The sequence below is a fragment of the Callorhinus ursinus genome, unplaced genomic scaffold, assembly GCF_003265705.2.
Source record: "Callorhinus ursinus isolate GAN/ISIS: 27379988/994484 unplaced genomic scaffold, GSC_fseal_2.0 scaffold10, whole genome shotgun sequence".
Taxonomy (NCBI): domain Eukaryota; kingdom Metazoa; phylum Chordata; class Mammalia; order Carnivora; family Otariidae; genus Callorhinus; species Callorhinus ursinus.
This window is the reverse complement of record NW_027397072.1, coordinates 61,290,877-61,307,737: the sequence shown is the minus strand read 5'-3', so window position 1 is coordinate 61,307,737 and position 16,861 is coordinate 61,290,877. Positions and strand designations below refer to the sequence as shown.

Genomic DNA, 16,861 nt, shown 5'->3' with positions numbered 1-16,861 from the left:
CTGGCAGCGCCGCAATCACATCAGAAGGGAGAGTGGAATGCATACAGGAAGGCTTGAGATGTTCCTCTTTAGATACAATACCTATACATTTAATATATAGCAATTAACTTCTGGTCAGGAGTCTGCAGGCAGCAAGCTGTCCCAAGCAGATAGGGGGGAGAGGGGGCCCAGAGCTGGGACAAGCACAAAAGACAGGTCCAACAACAATGCCTGCTGTCAGCAGCTGAATTATTTTTATACAGGAATTTTTATCTCTATTGTACAAACAAGTACGTGTCTGTGCAGACTTGTTAAGCAATCCACTTGTATGTAGAATAAGATTTTTTTTTCTTTCTTGCTACCAGTCACACAGTTCCAAGATCAGAAGAAATACATAGTCTTTGAAGCTGCTCAAATGTTTTAGTTAAAAGGACAGCAGTTGTTTTCAAAGATCCAAGAGTATCTTTATCAGAATTAAATTTTTCCTTATTGATTTTTTCCCCTTAACATAACAAAAACATAACATGAGAAGGTTACGATTTATTATTAAAAATTTTCGCAGCCTTTAACTCATTCTTCAGTAGCCAATGTTCACTTTTAAATGTAAAAGAATAGTTGTGTTGTTTTTTTTTTTAATCTTAGGATAGGACGGAGTAGGAGAAACTCATGAGTTTTAAAATTTAACATTGGTTAATGTACTGTTTTAACTGAGAACTCAAAGACTTGTGGAGAAGGGGGCTAAAAGGAGCCGTAAATGGTTCATTGTGAGCTGCCCCATAAATGTAAACCAATCATGAAATCGTGGTATCCCCTGAGTCAGTAAAGGGAAATGCTTCAGAGTTTTGTTTTGGGGTTTTTTTTGTTGTTGTTTGGCCCAAAGAGAAACTCCATATTTAAAAAACGTAAAAAGATCAAACATGGCATGTAGGGCCTTGTGCTCCAACTAAGGTAAGAATCCAAGCTACACCTTCTTTCTCTAAAAATTAACAGATGTGATGTTTTTTGCAGTTTTTTTATGCATCATTACATATCAAGAAAATGAACAACTGATGAATATGAATTTAAGTGCCCTGATGCTTAGCATGAGGCTTCCTTGTGTTTTGTAGAAAATTCAAAAAGAAAACAGAAACCAGAGGGCGGGGGACACAACAGCACCTGTGTTCTTTTTGCAAAAGCACCTTCGAAGGCTTCACAATAATTCCATTCTTCATTTTAATGGGAGTTTTTAATCAGTGGACTCACCTGTATCTAAAACTCAGATCAAATTGTAGGTGTAATTGTTCATCGCCAATGCTCACAAGAGTGAAGATACAAACAGAAACGCATTGTGAGTGACCCAAGGTCCCCAGGTATCCCCTTCATCAGCAGGCCTGCTCCACGCTCCCACTGGGAATTCCCTGGCGGGGCCGATTCCATTCGGCATAACACACAGCCAACTCTATCTGGAAAAGGGTGTGCTGGGTGCCTTCTCACCTCTTTTACAGGAAGTTTAAATCTGATCATCTCACCTTTAGTGGATAGAATTTGTTGCTTAGCACTCTACAAACTTGGTATTTTATCTCTGTAGAGAGATCAAAAAGGAAAAAAAGGAGGGCAGAAAGAGCAAGTTGGAGCCCCAGCCAGCCTTCGTGCATGGGGAGCACCACCCCAGCGCAGCCACCTGGTCAGGTAAGCCTTCCAGGGGCATTGCATCAGATCCGCTCACATCAGTCTCCAGGGTGAACCCAGAGATGAAACACTCCGGTTCCCTGTCTGCAAACTTCTCATTCGCCAGTTCTTGGCAGCTTATTTTTCCAAGTGTTTTGTTTCAGGAAACGTGTGTATTTTCTTTTGTACGTTTTGTGGATTTACCACAACTGGTTCTGACAGCTGTTGATTCTGTTAAATGAACACGTTATAAAAATCCTCTTTAAAAACCTCAAGCAACAGTGGACTCAAAAATAATGGCGAAATGTTTTAATGGAGTTCCAACTGAGAGTTGGTTAAAAAAAAAGTATAAATGAAGGTACAGAAGTCTTTTAAGTCAGCACTAGATCTAAACTGAATGTCTGTGTGCGCACGCACGCGTGTGTGTGTATGTGTTTAATGGGGAGAGAGGGGTGTTGCAAATCACCACAAATATTTACACTGTATTCCCTTTGTTCAAATCACATACTTTTAACAGGAAAAGCTGGAACTGCGGCTATTTAAAATTTTAAATATTCAAACTCCTGTAATTAACCATATGAAACAAATTATGTCGCACTTCTCCATACCACACATGCAAAAAATTCTGGTGGTGGATTGGGAGGTGGCAGAGTTGGGGAGACAACTCCAACAGGAGGAAAAGATGATGTTTTCATTTTGCTATAGATCAAAGGAGAACAAGAATGGAAACTGTAGCATATCGAGCATTTTTACATTGCTGTCTTTCACACTGGGCTATCTAAGTTTACACAATTCCCCAGACTAGCTGCATATTAAGCTTGCTGTGTACAGCTTTATTATGGTGCGGTGGTGGAAGGAGCATTAATATTCCGGCTCCGCATCTGACAGGGCATTTACATGCGCCCATCTGAGCAGCACCTGAGTGCTCCTCCAAGGTGCAGTAACTGTGCGCCTATTGTAAAGGCAAATGAAGCTCACCTATTCCCTGCTGGGGTCAGAAGTGACCTCACCACCCCCCATGCTTCAAATCCTTCCCTTGCCAACCTAACTCAATGCCATCGCAGAATGACGAATGAGCTCAGAAATAGACCCCAAGTTACTAACCCTGCTAAGAACAGCAAAAGCCTTTGCTGAAATGTTTTAAAAATGCATAGGGAGTGCAGCTGGCCAGTAAAAAGCAGAGAGACAGATTCCAGTGAACCCAATATGGAATACGTTACATTCTAAAACTGATTAGAAATACAGTCTTATGTTTACTGGCTTCAAATTGAGTTTGGCATCAAGCATACTGGCTTTAATAACGCTGGCATTTTTTTATTATTATTATTATTTTAAATTTGCCTTTGGTCTCTAGGAGCACATGTGGAGAGCTAAAGCATTCTTATTCGTCAGGTTACATTTCCTGGAAATTAAGTTTGTGACAGAAAATGACTCTAGTAGCAATAATATGGTTCGTGCTCAAATTAATTAGGTCATTGTTGTAAAAACTACATGGCAAATTACAAAGGTAAATTTACTGATATTGGCCAGAGCCTCTATACCCTGGAAGTAAAGGGGAGAAGCAGTTTAAGGATGCTTATTTACCTGGGTAGGAGGAAAGAACAGAGGACGGAGGGATACAATGGCCAATTTTCTATCTGTCATTACAAATAAAAGTATTGGTTATTATCCATTAAATTACATGGTCTGAACATATTTATGAACTTTATTAATGTCCTCCAAATTGACACATAATATAAAAACCTGCTTGATTTGAGACAATTTTAAAAATGGGCACTAAGTTAAAATCTTTTTCTTTTTTAATCCTTGTAATAACAACACTGCTGACATAACTATGACCCAAATGAAATCTGAACAAGCAGAAAGGTACTAAAGATCCTTGGTGATTAAATCTGTTTCTAAAAAAGTGGCAAGGTGCCAGGCTGGGTCCAGTTTGATGCTAAGTGCTTTTTATTGCATGAAGCTAGTACTATGGTATGTAAAAACAGACTTGGGCTTGGGGTAAATTTTGTCAAATGATTCCTTTGTGCAGTAAAGGGTGTGAACAGACCAACCAAAGTACATTAAATTCACATTGAATGCCGCAGTCTCGGTGCATCTCGCTAGCTGTGCTACTTTGGTTCGATTTCATGTTTTCCCCCAAAGGAAAGCCAAACTTTTCTTCCTTTCTTACTGACTAGTGTGCACTGCCACCATTCATCTATTCTTTTCTTTCTTAAATACTTTCACTTAAGAAATCACGAAATTCTGAAAAATGCTTCCCTAGGATCTGCACGTTTGTTATATACTCCAATTTAGTCCTCCCACATTAGCCAAACTACATTGAGGCTATGGTGTGAAATTAATGATTTTCCAGGACTCGAAAATGTGCCATTAATATGCATCCAACTCTCCTCTTCCCTGAGCTTAAGTTTCGCTGTCCTGACATTGCCTGCACGTTTCTACACCCAGTTGCATTTTCCAGCCCATGGGCAGCTCCACAATTAAATGCCACATTCACTCAGAGAAAGGTGTGCAAAACAGATTTCAGATCCTTTAAAGTAAAAGGCACAACTTGCAACACAAGGAATGGGGTGATTTAAGAAATTACAGCACTGTTTTTTTAAGCTTTCACAAAATGAACACAGAGAATGGGAGGGAAACTTTCCCCCTCTGCTCCTGTTCTTGAAGTGAATACATATTTGTGTTTCCAATAAAAGGCCATTTTTACATTAACTGTCTGTAACAGCAGGAGACAGAAAAACTAACACAATCTCTACATCACACACAGGATGATCTTCATATCACGTGGCCCTATTCTCAAAACTATTATTTATAAAAGACAAGTAGGAAAATGCACAATGCCTCTTTTCTGTGTCACTGAAAGGGTAGTGTCTGAAGAACTTTGGGATCTTTGGGATCTTCCACATTTAAAAAAATTTTTTTTCCTTTTTGGCTTTCTGAAGTAAATTTAGCATCCATGCGGGCCACTGTGTTTAATTAAGCTTTCAAAAGTCCTCTGACAATGCCAACAATTGTAAGACACTTCTGTGGCTCAATCATGCAATCACTGTGACAGTTCTATTTACAATTTGTCTTAGAGAGAGTTTCTCTGACATTGTACTTTGACAAAACATCCAAGCTGCCAGTTCACAACCTTTCTCGGTCTTATTTACAAATACAGCTTGTATACAGGACTCCCAAACTCATGAACATGAGTCTTTGGGTAGTGGCCTCACAAACACAGGCTCCCAATGAAAATCCTAGATATATATAAGGAAACAATATTCTCTATTCTCTGGATTCGGAAGGTAAGTAAAATGTTCACCAGTACATTGGGGTTTTTTTGTTTGTTGTTTTCTTTTTCAGCTGCCATGCTAAAAATTCACTTCAGAAGTCAGTAGTTTTTATTCACAATCACTTGAATAAAGAGAAATTAAAAATAAGTAGTCATACTAGGATACTACAATTTATAGTCTCATTTACAGTTACACCATGAAGTATACAAATACATCCCAAATCCAGTCTGAGCTAGAGAATTAGAATGAGTACAAAAGGAAAAGGCAAGTTGATTTTCTAGATTCTGAAAAGCATGTTATACTTGATTTACCTTTAAGTAACATGCTGATGTATTTGTTTTGAATTAGTATTTCTCCCTCCCATTAGAGTAACTGTCTTACATATTTTTATCCAGTGATGAGGTATATTGCCTAAGCAAATATTTTGAAATATCTGATATAAAGGCCTATGTTCATAATTTTAAGGAGAAAAAAATAATATTTATCAATGGCAGTAGACTTGACTACATTTTATAGCACTGGTCATATTTTCTCCCATTCTCTTAAAAAGCTAACTTCATGACAGCCCAACCCTAATTTGAAGATTTCGTGTGTAAGAAGCCAAAACCTCAAATCTGACACTGTGGGATTATATTTTTGGCCTTTTCTATAAGTGAACAGCAGTTTCCCATTCACTAGTCTTTGATGAGTATTTCCCCCATCATAAAACAGGAGACTAGAAAACACAACAACACCCCTATTAAAAGCCCTGACTGCCAGTCACACACAGGCTGCTCATACCTCGTGGTGAGTATCTGAAACACAAATACATGCACTGGACCCCACGCAATATAACCTGCTCATTTCCAGTTAAGTGAATACTATTTCAATGGTCTCAATGGATCACAGTCACGCAATATTTTTAATTTTGAATGAAATGAAAAACCAAACTGATTAACGTCAATGTGTTAACAGACGTACATGGGTGAAGTGCTGGAGCACAGACCCACCTATTCGCCAGGTAAAAACCATCCTTTCCTAAAAAAAAAAAAAAATACTGATCTTGGAGAAGCCTGTGTACAGTCAAAATGCATATCACTTTACTAAGGATTTAAAGAACTCTACTTTATTCTCCTATCTGAAAGCCCCAAATTCTAAGCTTTATTTATCTCAGGAAAATCTGTCATTGTTTTATTCCTGCTTCCTGCCTATAAAATGGCACAGAGCACACTGAGCTCAAATCCAACTTACATCACTTTAATAAAGCTTATCCTACACAGCGCACTTAAATGACTACCTTTTATGTGGTTGCCAAACATATTCTTCTAGAGATTCATCAATAGATCTCTCTCCTAATATGGAGTATTGCTTCTCCTTTCTTTTTGTGACACAATTCAAATATCTACTGAATGATTATTCTTCTTGTTTCCTTCCTCACCATAAAAAGAAAAGCAGACTTGGAACTGGGAAGACGTGGGCTGGAGAGAAATGGGCTAGTTGTGCACAGCCGTCTTCCAGAACTTCCGTTCAGAGGCACCTGAGGGCCAGGGCATCTTAATTTATGTGCAATGGTAGAATGTTAATTTCACCATAGGAAACTCTTAATTCATTACTGTGAATTATGAGAAGTCGTGATTCTAGTTACTGACATCTCGCTTTGAGATGTGACCACGCTATTTATGTTCAGCCAATTCCAGGGTGGGAACAGGTGATTAAACACAATGAAAGGAATCAAGACTTTGTAATTATTTGTGCATGAAAGGTTTACCTCACCTGGGTTGCAGCGCTGGTGCACCCATTGAATATCTTAGATACCTTACACTGCTTTTCATCTCAGTGAAATTATTTAGTATTAGCACTCTAAAACATATTTTAAATTTGCTTTCTTTTCCTTTTGCTTTCTTTTGTGTTTGTGTTTGTTTTTGTTTTTGGCAGGGCGGGGTGCTTCTCTGGGCTCTGCTATTGTACCAGGTTTTAAGAAAAAAAAAAACCTTTATGACAACCAGAAATTAAAGAAAATATCTTCTTTCCTTACGTAGATTCACAACTATCACAGTAAAAAGCTTTCACTACAGTGCCTTCCCCCCAGCTTTTAGATTCCTCTTCTAAGTACAGAAGCACAGAATTTTGGAGCTGGTTAATCTGAGAGTGAATAACCTATTTGGGACCTCAGTAAGAAGTGTGGTTTTAATTCCTGCTTGACAGACACTGTGTTTTGTCTTTTAAACGAGCAGCTCGATATGTAAATATGATGTTACATCACGCAAGTGTTACTCCATATTTGGTGATTTAGAAAGGCTTTGGATCTCCGAAGTCGACAAATCCCCTTCTGCCGGCTCTTGCTTCATTAATCATGCCTTACGTTTTCCTTCCAGTCACAAGACAGCACATGGAAATGGTCATTGCCATATCCTACTGGGGGGGTAGGGGGAGCGAGGGTATAAAATCTTAACCTACATGTCACTTAAGCTAAATGTGGTGGAGTCTAGAAAAATATTTTGTAAATGCAGCTCCTCTGGTACAGATTTCTCGTTTCACTAAATGAAAAGTATCTGAGTGTTATTGCAGGAAACATTAAAATAAAAAAGAAGAAGAAAGAAAGAAAGAAAATGCCACGTTTCATTTTAATGATCAAATTCCAGAGGGGAAAAGGAGAAATAATACGACATTTAATCCCCTCTGGACCACTGACCTACTACAGTTCAACTCTATGGTCAAACTAGGTCAGAAAGACAAGTTTCAGTGAATCAATTGATTATATGCACTCTTTCCTAAAACTGAACAAACCTTCTGCCTTTTAGGGAAGGGGGCAGGGGGAAACAGAAGAAAGGGGTCCACCAACAGCCTTGGTATTTTTGTCACCACAGACTCTGCACTCACTCTGTCTTGTGTGCTAAGTCACTGTTGTTTCACAAAAACACATTTTAAGGGTCACTATATAGGGCTGCTGTTTATCGCTTAGAGTAGGGATTTAAGTCCCTCTGTTAGCCAGCTAATTCCTTTTCCCCGTGAGCTGCTGAGAAACCCACACACCTAGCTACCTCTCTGCTAAAATTAACCGAAAGAAGGAGAGCTGTTGAATATGGGTATGTGTTTTTCCAATAGAATTTTTACGTTGTGTTATAGCAGAAACAGGGGAAGTCTGGACTGGACATTTGTAAGGGTGACATGTGGTTGTGTAAACCACAAACAAAATCAAGATACATCTGTCAAAACCACATCAGAGACAAGAGGGAGCACAGAGAAGCATTTATCATTTAGCTGAGGAGGCAGGCTGCAGGGAGCAGCCGTTCCTGTCAAACCAACCTTTTGAAATTTCCAACATGCCCTTAAACTTTTCGAGTAAGCATGTCTGTGCGCTTCAGCAACTGCCCTCTCTACTCTGGCCTGGCCAGTCGAAAATGGCATCTTAAAGTCAAGGTCACAGTGTCATCCCACCACGGGGCTGTGTTTAATTACAGCCCCATACGGGCTGACAGCCAATATGGATCCAAGGCTAGCCCTGAAGCTCAGTTAACTCTTTCTAGCCACTCCAAAACATCCTGCCAGCCCACCCCACTTCATGGAAGCCTTGAGAACTAACTGTAACCCTAGGGAGGTCTGACCAGGTATTCAGACTCAAAGAGGTCATCGGCCGAACCACCAAATGCCTGTATGGCCACTTTTGCCTCTGACTTGTCACCATGACTGGAAATGGACGGTGGAAACTGGGCCACGTAGAGTAAGGTTCAACGCTTAAAAATAAGAAGGTGAGAAAAAAAAGAAAAGAAATTCAGTATCAGTAGATCCAGAGAGAGGGCATCAGGTGTGTACCACCCTACATCTGACTCAGTGAAGTGGAAAATATTTATTTTTTTGTGTTCTGGATGTAAGCAATAGGAATGATTATTTTAAACATTACAGGGCTGTCAGGGACAGTCACATGGAGAAATACAGAAAGCACTTCACCACTCCTTAGTGCTTGGCTACAGCACCTCTGAAAATGAAAAGAAAACATGCAAACAGCTTTTCTCCTTGCTTCTCATTTACCTGCTATGTGTTCCTGTTTGGGGCAAATTCCTCTAGATGACGTTGATAAACAATCGTCATCCTCTGGCGTGACCTGGATGCCAACCTCCACGGGATTGGATGCTTTTTTCATCTCGATTGGTGAAGGGGAAGGTGGCTTATCCACAGCTTTTTCTAAGCAGAGGCTGCCATTGCATTGTTTCCGTTTGTGCTCGATAAAAATAAGAATGTCCCCCAATGGGAAGTTCATCTGGCACTGCCCACACGTGAGGAGGTCATGGTCCCCTTCTGGAGCTCCCAAAGGGCCGTGGTCTGGTTCATCATCTGTAAGAATGGCTTCAAGAGGTTCGGCTGTGGTTGGAGAAACAAAAGCACAATTATTAGAGCGCCAGAGAAGAGAGAAAAGGGGGAAATACATTCTCAACCCCATCCCATCCCACCACATTATATAAAGTGTTTCTAGGCTCCTTCATATAATACCCAGAAAACATGAGCACCTAAAACATGTAAGGATGTGAAGATGATCAACAAGAAAGCAAATTTATCAATGAGGCAAATCATCATATATTTAAAGAAAACTCTCTGACTTGCCTAACTCCTGAGAACACACACACACACACACACACACACACTATAAACTGTGTTTGGTTTGCGAGTTTAGAAACAATGTTGACTGTTAAATAAATCCTCACGCAGGGAATATAAAGAAAGCTTAAATAATAACTACCCCCCAAACTGGTAAAAACATGTACTGAAACCAAATTTGTTTCTTTTTTCCTATAGACTAAGTTGTCCATTGTGCCAAAGAATAAAAGAGAGGTGAATAAACACACACACCCTTTGTGTGTGAATGTATATACTCCTAAGTATACAGAGACATAGCTTCATAAATTAGAAAGCTACTATATCACACAGAAAATGTGCCACATTTACACCGTCATAATAAGAAAACGACTGCATTCACCTGTGAAACGGATCTAAATAATAATCATAACGCAGCATAATTCATACTGCCAAAAACCTTTCTGATCTCACTCTCAGCAGTGCCACAAAATCAAAGAAATACCAAATTCACTGACAATTCTTCTCAGACACATTAGCTAAATGGGATACTTTTGAGTACTTAAGAAAATAAGCCAATTAGTCATTTTTTCATTCTGAAGAAAGGAATGCCTAAAATATTCTAAACATGTTTGCACTTGGTGGCCTCCATCACATAAAAATCAGAATGGTCAAGCAAACGCCACATTTCAGAACAAGGCTGAGAAGTCCTTTCTTTAGACTTGAAATACTTCGCCTAATGTTGTCAAAGTTGACTAATTTTCTGAATGAGCTCCAAAACGCTTCATTATGGGACTATTTCTACACACATAATCACCAGTGGATGGTATAACAAGGTAGATATGTCTTTCATTCCTGTTTCCTTTTTTTTTTTAACTTTGCACCAAAATACTCCAGCATCTCATTTGAACAGCTTCTATCATTTTTTAACCTTCCAAAGGGGAAAAGAGAGTTGGTTAAGTCTCTGCTTCTGAAACCGTATGCTTACTCTATCAAAAAAAATCACAAAATACAAAACACATCCAGGATGCTGCCAGTTAATAAAACTGAAGCAGAAAATGTACAAGTCTTAAACAGTTAATCAGTCTGACCTTCTTTAGCAAGCTGCCAATTTCACATTTAATGAACTTAAAGCCACAGAGAATCAAAAAATAGATTTTAATTTGAGTGTAGAATATTGGAACCGATTTTGATAAAGTGCAAAAATCCAGTGAACTCAGGTTAAATTTATTTCAACCCTACCCAGGCTGAATATTGAGGGGGAAGATCTGGAGTAACTCCCAGATGTGCTGGGTGAAATAATATTGAGAGAGCCCTGCCTAGCTGCACCTGTGCTCAAGTAGGACATGTCATAATTTCTAGCCTCTGGTACTCCTCCTAATTTAACATAAGGTCACCACAGGAATATGAAGGTTATATTCCCACTAATAAAGGCAGCAAGGTAAGCACTTATGTTTCTTTGCCCAACATACTGACCAAAAGACAAATACAGAATACACATGCACGCTTTTTAAATAAAAGGAGATAAACGGAAGTGCTTTTGCATTATGCCTCTATGTCATTTTTCTCCTACATTTGCTTTCATTTTGACCAAGTGAGGAACTGAATAGGGAAGTCATCCCCAAGATCACTGATATTTGAATTAAGGATTTTTAAGGACACATTGACAAATGTGGCTTTTTGTTGTTGTTCAGCATTAACTACAAGTTCTGAGGTTCAGAGATTAAAGAAAGACTCTTTGCTTTATTAAAGTTAGTACTACGTAGAACCTTTCCAAAAAAAAAAAAACATTTTTTTAAACTCCACCATTAAGATTCTTTTTTTTTTTTTATCCCCAAGGCCTGACATATTTCTGAATATGGAAATATTATTTAGGAACAAAAGGAAACATTCTCCTAGGTATCAAATAGTTAAAGGTAATGCGGTGCAAACAGACTTGGTTAAAGTCTTCTAAATGTAGTGACTGAACTGATTTACAATCAAAACCAGGAAATGAAGTGGTAATTCAGAGGTTGCTGATTACACCTCCACATTTCACCTAATTAATTTTATAGGAGGCAAAGTTCTTGAAAATAACAAGATGATCAAATGTACAGATATAAAACCTGTAACCTCAACATTTTCTATGCTCTTAACGTAAATTATTGCTAATTAACAAGAATTATATCCTAATGTATGAAATACGTCTAACATCGGGCTTCTTGCAAAACATTTGGCTAGTAATGTTCAGAGAAATATCAAAACGTGTTCTTATTATTGCTGCTATATTATTAAAAATAAGACGAAGTGAGGCACAAAGAAAATATGAAAATACCATTCTCTTGGTGTAGTCTACTGATTTGCATTGACATCTTTTCTCAGTGGTAATCAACATTTCCTTTCTGGGCATCTGATAATTTCTCTGTATTTTAATGCAAATTCCTCTTTCCCTAAAAACATTCCTAACCTCAGCCATTTTACCCCCTCCCTCAATTCAACTCCATCCTCTTTCGCCCCCACAATACCATCCTTTCTAAGCTCTGGCCTAAACCTCCCGCTACAAAGCGGGGAGTCCAGGATTGAAGTGGAAGGGAGTGGGCAAATAATCATAATAATTAGCCGCGAATTCTCTACAAGAGGAGAAAGAAATAGGAAATAAAATGCTTCTGCGTTGAAACAGCAAAACAGACTGGAACGTCTCAATGCCCCAGCGGCTGACTGAGATCTCCTTCCTCTCTGCAGTTGCAAAGGAATAAATTTAAAGAAAAAAAAAAAAGCTTTAGAAGAAATGTAGGGAAGGAGCGAGGGAAACGAGGGCTGCTGGGGAAGGGGGAGGGGAAAAGGAGCTATGCCTTCAAGTTTGCTTTCCAAGTCCTTCCTTTTGATTGTCTTAACAGGGTAAGGAAGCACACCAAGTCTGAAATGCGGAGAGGAAAAGCAAAGAAACAAAAGCGAAGGCTAGGGCGACAGGCCCGGGACAGGGGGCCCAGCGGGGGCGGGCTTTGCCGAAAGTGAAGTTGGGCGCCGGGACTCTGAGGCACAAAGCAAGCAGCTTGCTGGCTGCAGCCTCCGGCCGCGCTGGCTGCAAACACGTGCAGCGGCGGCTGCCGGGCCGTGGGGCCCGGGCCAGGCCGGGAGGCGACGGGCAGCCAGGGGCCCCTACTGCCGCCTCCACCGCCGTCCAGCCCGGCCTCAGGGTGACCACCGTTCCCTGGCCCCGCCAGTTGGAGAAATGGGAAGTGAGGCTTGGAAAACTCGGCTGGTTAACCTGGTGCAGTATCGGTATCACCACACACACACATCTCAAGCGCGGGCCCCGAAATTCATTCTGTGTCCCCAGGCTTACACTTTTTACTTTGGGGGAATCTCTGCAAATGCATTTCTCCCGCAATTCCGGGCACGAGTGTGCGCAGCGCGGCGGCGGTGGCTGCTGCGGTTATTCATTATTAATGATGCTGCTAGCCCGCATCATTATGATGATAACTATTACTATTGTTGTGATTTCGGGCTCCGAGGCGAGAGCTGCAGGAGGCGGGGGAGCCAGAGGTCGGGCTGCAGAGACGCCGTGCAAGCCCACCGTAGCCGCCGTTGTCCGTCCTTTGCGCGGGGGTGTGGGGTAAAAGAAGTGAACCGGGAGACTAAATGCAAACTTGCTGGATACCGCCCTTTGGCCTTGCCTCGAAAGCTGAAAGTGCGTACTCCCCTTTTCCCCCCTACCAAAAATGCCCGCCCCGAAAGAAAGCGAAAACTGCACCCCACTCAGCGCCCGGCGCACCCGGTTGTCCACCGCGCTCCCGAGCGCTTCTCCGCAGCCCTGGCCAGGAGCATTTTTAAAGTCAAAATGAAGAACAAAGACATAAGGGGTGATGGGGGGAGAAAGGGAATTCTGCCTAACCGTCCGTTTCCCCCACCCCCACCCTCGCAAAGCTCGTCCCTCCCGGGCCGAGAAACGCAGAGCAGGGAGTGGGGGAGGCTCTGGTACAGGTTCAAGTTCGCTGAGCTTTCTTGATCTTGTTCTGCCTCCTAGCGACCGAATGGCTCAGTCAGCCCAAGAAGCGGAGGATTGGGGGGGGGGGGGGGGTCTTGAAGACCGGAATGGCTCCCGCCCCCTCTGCGCACCCAGAGAATGAGAAAGAAGCGGCCCCCGCACCCCCTCCATACTAGTCCCTTAACCCAAAGACCGCACTGAGACAAGGCTAGAGGCCGGCTAAACCCACCCAGCCTGGAGGGTCCCGAGATGGACCCGCGGGTGGGTGGGGGACAGGGGAGCAGCCCGGACTGCACGCCTCAGTCGGTCCTTTGAGCCCCCAGTGCATCCTTCCGAAGAAGGGCCGGGCTTTCCCGAGTCCTGCGAACACTGCCCTTCCTTCCCGCCGGTACCTGGCCGGGCTGTAACTTCACACCGCCGCGCGCCGCGTCTGCTCCGCATCCGGCGCGGCCGGGGGAGTGGGGGGCGGGGGAGAGCGACGAGGGAGGGATGCGCGGGGGTGGGGAGAGGGAGGGCCCCGCAACGTGCCGGGGCGGGGGAGCTTCCGAAGTGTGTGACAAGTTCCAGGGCCTAGTGAAAAATTCAACTCCCTATGCGCACCCCCCAACCCTTTAATAAATACAAAATTGGGTATAGGTGGTGTTTTTAAATTGCATCAGAAATTAAAGTAAGGGTCACGAAGGAGGAGGGGAAGGGATGTGGGCCCTCTCACGCCTTTCTTTCCCCGGCTGCCAAACTTTCCTAAGTGCCCACCGCCCGCTTTTCCAGACGCACTCTGTTAGCCAGGACCCAGTAACCCACCCGCCACCCCATAAAGACTCAAAAGGACCACCGCCATCCCCTCACCGCTGACCAAGACAGGCCCGGGTTAGAGAGTAGGAACTCAAGGGTGGGGTGCACGGAGTACCGGGATCCAGCACTCCCCAAACACACACTCGCACATACTACTATGCCCACCTCCCACCCCCCCCCATCTCACCCCCCCACACCTGGTCTGGCAGCGCTCGGGAGGCGGGGGCTAGTGGCCAGACCCAGTGGGAGGGGGGCAAGGAAAGCACGTGGTGACCTCCCCGCGGTCCGGAGCAGTGGACAAGAACGTCCGGGGGCGGGGGGAGGGGGCGGCAGACGCGCTTTTTCAATTGCTTTGAAAAATAAAAATGCTTCGCAAAGCTGAGTTTCTCCCCAGCCGATTTCGCAGTCTGGTGGGCTCGGAGAAGGTCTAGGCATTGTGCTGGGGGCGAGAGTGCACTGTGGACCCGGCTGGCGCGGAGTCGCCGCTCGGCCTGCCGCTGTGCGGGCGGGCAGACGGCTGGCGCGGGGTGGGCGATCTCGAGCAGGGCGGGGGCGCGGCGAGGCCCGGCGAGGCCCGGGCGAGGCCCGACCGCCGCCGCCGCCCGCTCCCGGGCTGCCGCGCGGCGCTCGGTCCTCTGTCTGTTTGTTGGCAGGAGGCTCCCGCACACGCGGTGCTTGTAAACATTCAGACACGAGATTTTTCCCAATCAAAATCCACTTCCACTTTTTTTGAAAATCTTCCAAAAAATAGTAAGAGGAGGGAGTTCCTCGCTCCCTCTCCACGCCGCCGGCGCTCTAAGTTTGCAATCAAAGGGGTTTTGGGGAAGGGGGTAATTGTATTTTTCCCCCTCTAATAAAGATTGAGATTTTTTAAGGGGGGGTGGGGGAGTCAGAGGAGAGCGTTGCAGAAAACGGCTGGCTGAGCGTTTGGCTTCTGTTTGGGGGCAAGAAATTTTACATCCTCTTGCCTTGTTTTATTTTTGTTTTTATTTTTATTTTATTTTTCACGTCTTTTCGCCGCCACTGAGGTTTGTCTGGGATGTGCGGGCAGCGGGAACCCAGGCGGCTGCGGCCCGAGCGCCCTCCCTCCATCTCCCGCTCGCCCTGGGCCCTTGCTCCTGCACTTCGGCGGCGGAGGCGCGGAAGGGCAAGCGCGAGGAGCCGGCACAAAAGGCAGCGGGACAAACACCCACCTCGGGCCGGAACAAAAGGCGGCAGCGCCGGCCGAGACTCCCGTCCTTCCCGGTCGCCAAGCTCTCCCAGCCGCCGCGGCCCCTCTCCACACTCGGCAGACTCCAGAGCGCCGGGGGGCCCCCTCCCACAATCCCACTTTCTCACTATTGTGGAGATGACTACTTTCCTCCTGATGGCACACTTGACCGTGAGCGCGCTGCTATCCGAGGGCCAGTCTCACCTCTTTTCTCCCAGGGATTTGTTTTTTTGGCTTGGGCTCCCTCCTCCCGCCCCGTTTTCCTTCCTTCGGTGAGTGGAAGCAACCCCCCTTTTCCCCTCCAGCTCCCTCCTCTAGGTTTGCAAGAGAGTTGTTCGCATCCATAGCATTGTTCATTATTTTGCAAAATTGAAGGGGAAATCATTGCATTCCTTTTCGAAAAGCGAAATAAAGCAGCGGAAAGCATGAAAGAGGAGGAGTCAAATTTTTGTAAATTAAATAAAAATTAAAAGGTGCGTGCTATCCCAAAAGTGTACGTACGGCTGTGGTTCGGGATAGGATGAGGTTTGTTTTTTGTTTGTTTGTTTGTTTTTCTCCCTTTAAGCTCTTTTACCCCGACTCTCGGAGGTTCATCTCGTGAAAAAATTAAAAAATGCATGCACACACCCCTCTCTCCCCCTCGCTCTTACTTCTCGTCCTGCGCGCTCTCGTGATTATTAATAATTATTATTACTATTATTGGGTTACTTACGCGAGAATTCCCGTTTGCTTAAGTGCTGGGGTTTGCCTTGCTTGCGGCGAGACATGGTGGGCTGCGGGGCGGGCGGCGGCGGCGGCGGCGGCGGCGGCGGGCGGACGACGGCTCGGTTCACATCGGGAGAGCCGGGTTAGAAAGAAGGAGACTCCAGAGAAAATATCTTCATCAGTGCCTTTTGACATCCAAAATAAATTAGAAATAATACAAAGATGGCGCAGGGAAGATGAATTGTGGGAGAGCCGTCATGGCTTTTTTTTTTTTTAAAAAAAAAAAAAAAAAAGGAGAGAGAGAGAGAGAGAGGAGAGAGATAGAGGGAGAGAGAGAGAGAGAGAGATGAAAAAAATGGCAAAAGCCCCCCTGAGCTGCAAGTTCAAGTGCGGACGTGACGTCCCTGCGAACTTGAACGTCAGGAGTCTGGATGGACAGAGACACACAAAACATGGGCAGGGCGAGCAGGAGAGAAGGGGAGGAGGGAAGGGGAAGCTCACACCAATGGACACACATCAGGGGCTGGACATGAAAAAGAGACCAGGACAAGCCAATGGCCAGTGCGGGGCGGGGGAGGTGCGGGGCGGGGGGCTCCGCAGACGCCAGACGCGGCCCCCGGGGGAGGGGCGGGCGGAGGGGAGGGGGCGCTGGGGCCGCGGGCTCACCAGTGGCCGCAGCTAGCGCCGCGGCGGCAGCGTGGCCGGGAGAGAAGAAAGGGGCGGCGGGGTTGGGGG

At 44.3% G+C, this 16,861-nt stretch overlaps 1 protein-coding gene across 9 annotated transcripts in view; it reads right to left on the bottom strand.

Moving 5' to 3' along the window:
* The window catches only part of BCL11A (BCL11 transcription factor A), a 100,725-nt gene extending 84,106 nt beyond the window's left edge, over positions 1–16,619 (bottom strand). For 2 of the 9 annotated variants that reach the window (XM_025868672.2, XM_025868669.2), the window contains exons 1-2: positions 16,134–16,619; positions 8,913–9,242 (exon numbers count right to left, since the gene is read on the bottom strand). In XM_025868672.2, the coding sequence (XP_025724457.1) occupies positions 8,913–9,242; positions 16,134–16,188 (385 nt within the window). In that variant the 5' untranslated portion in view covers positions 16,189–16,619. Of the gene's footprint in view, positions 1–8,912; positions 9,243–13,811; positions 13,862–16,133 lie in introns of those variants that run through there. The other 7 variants (XM_073897682.1, XM_025868671.2, XM_025868668.2 and 4 more) reach the window with 7 other exon arrangements.
* Positions 16,620–16,861: the final 242 nt, after the last annotated feature.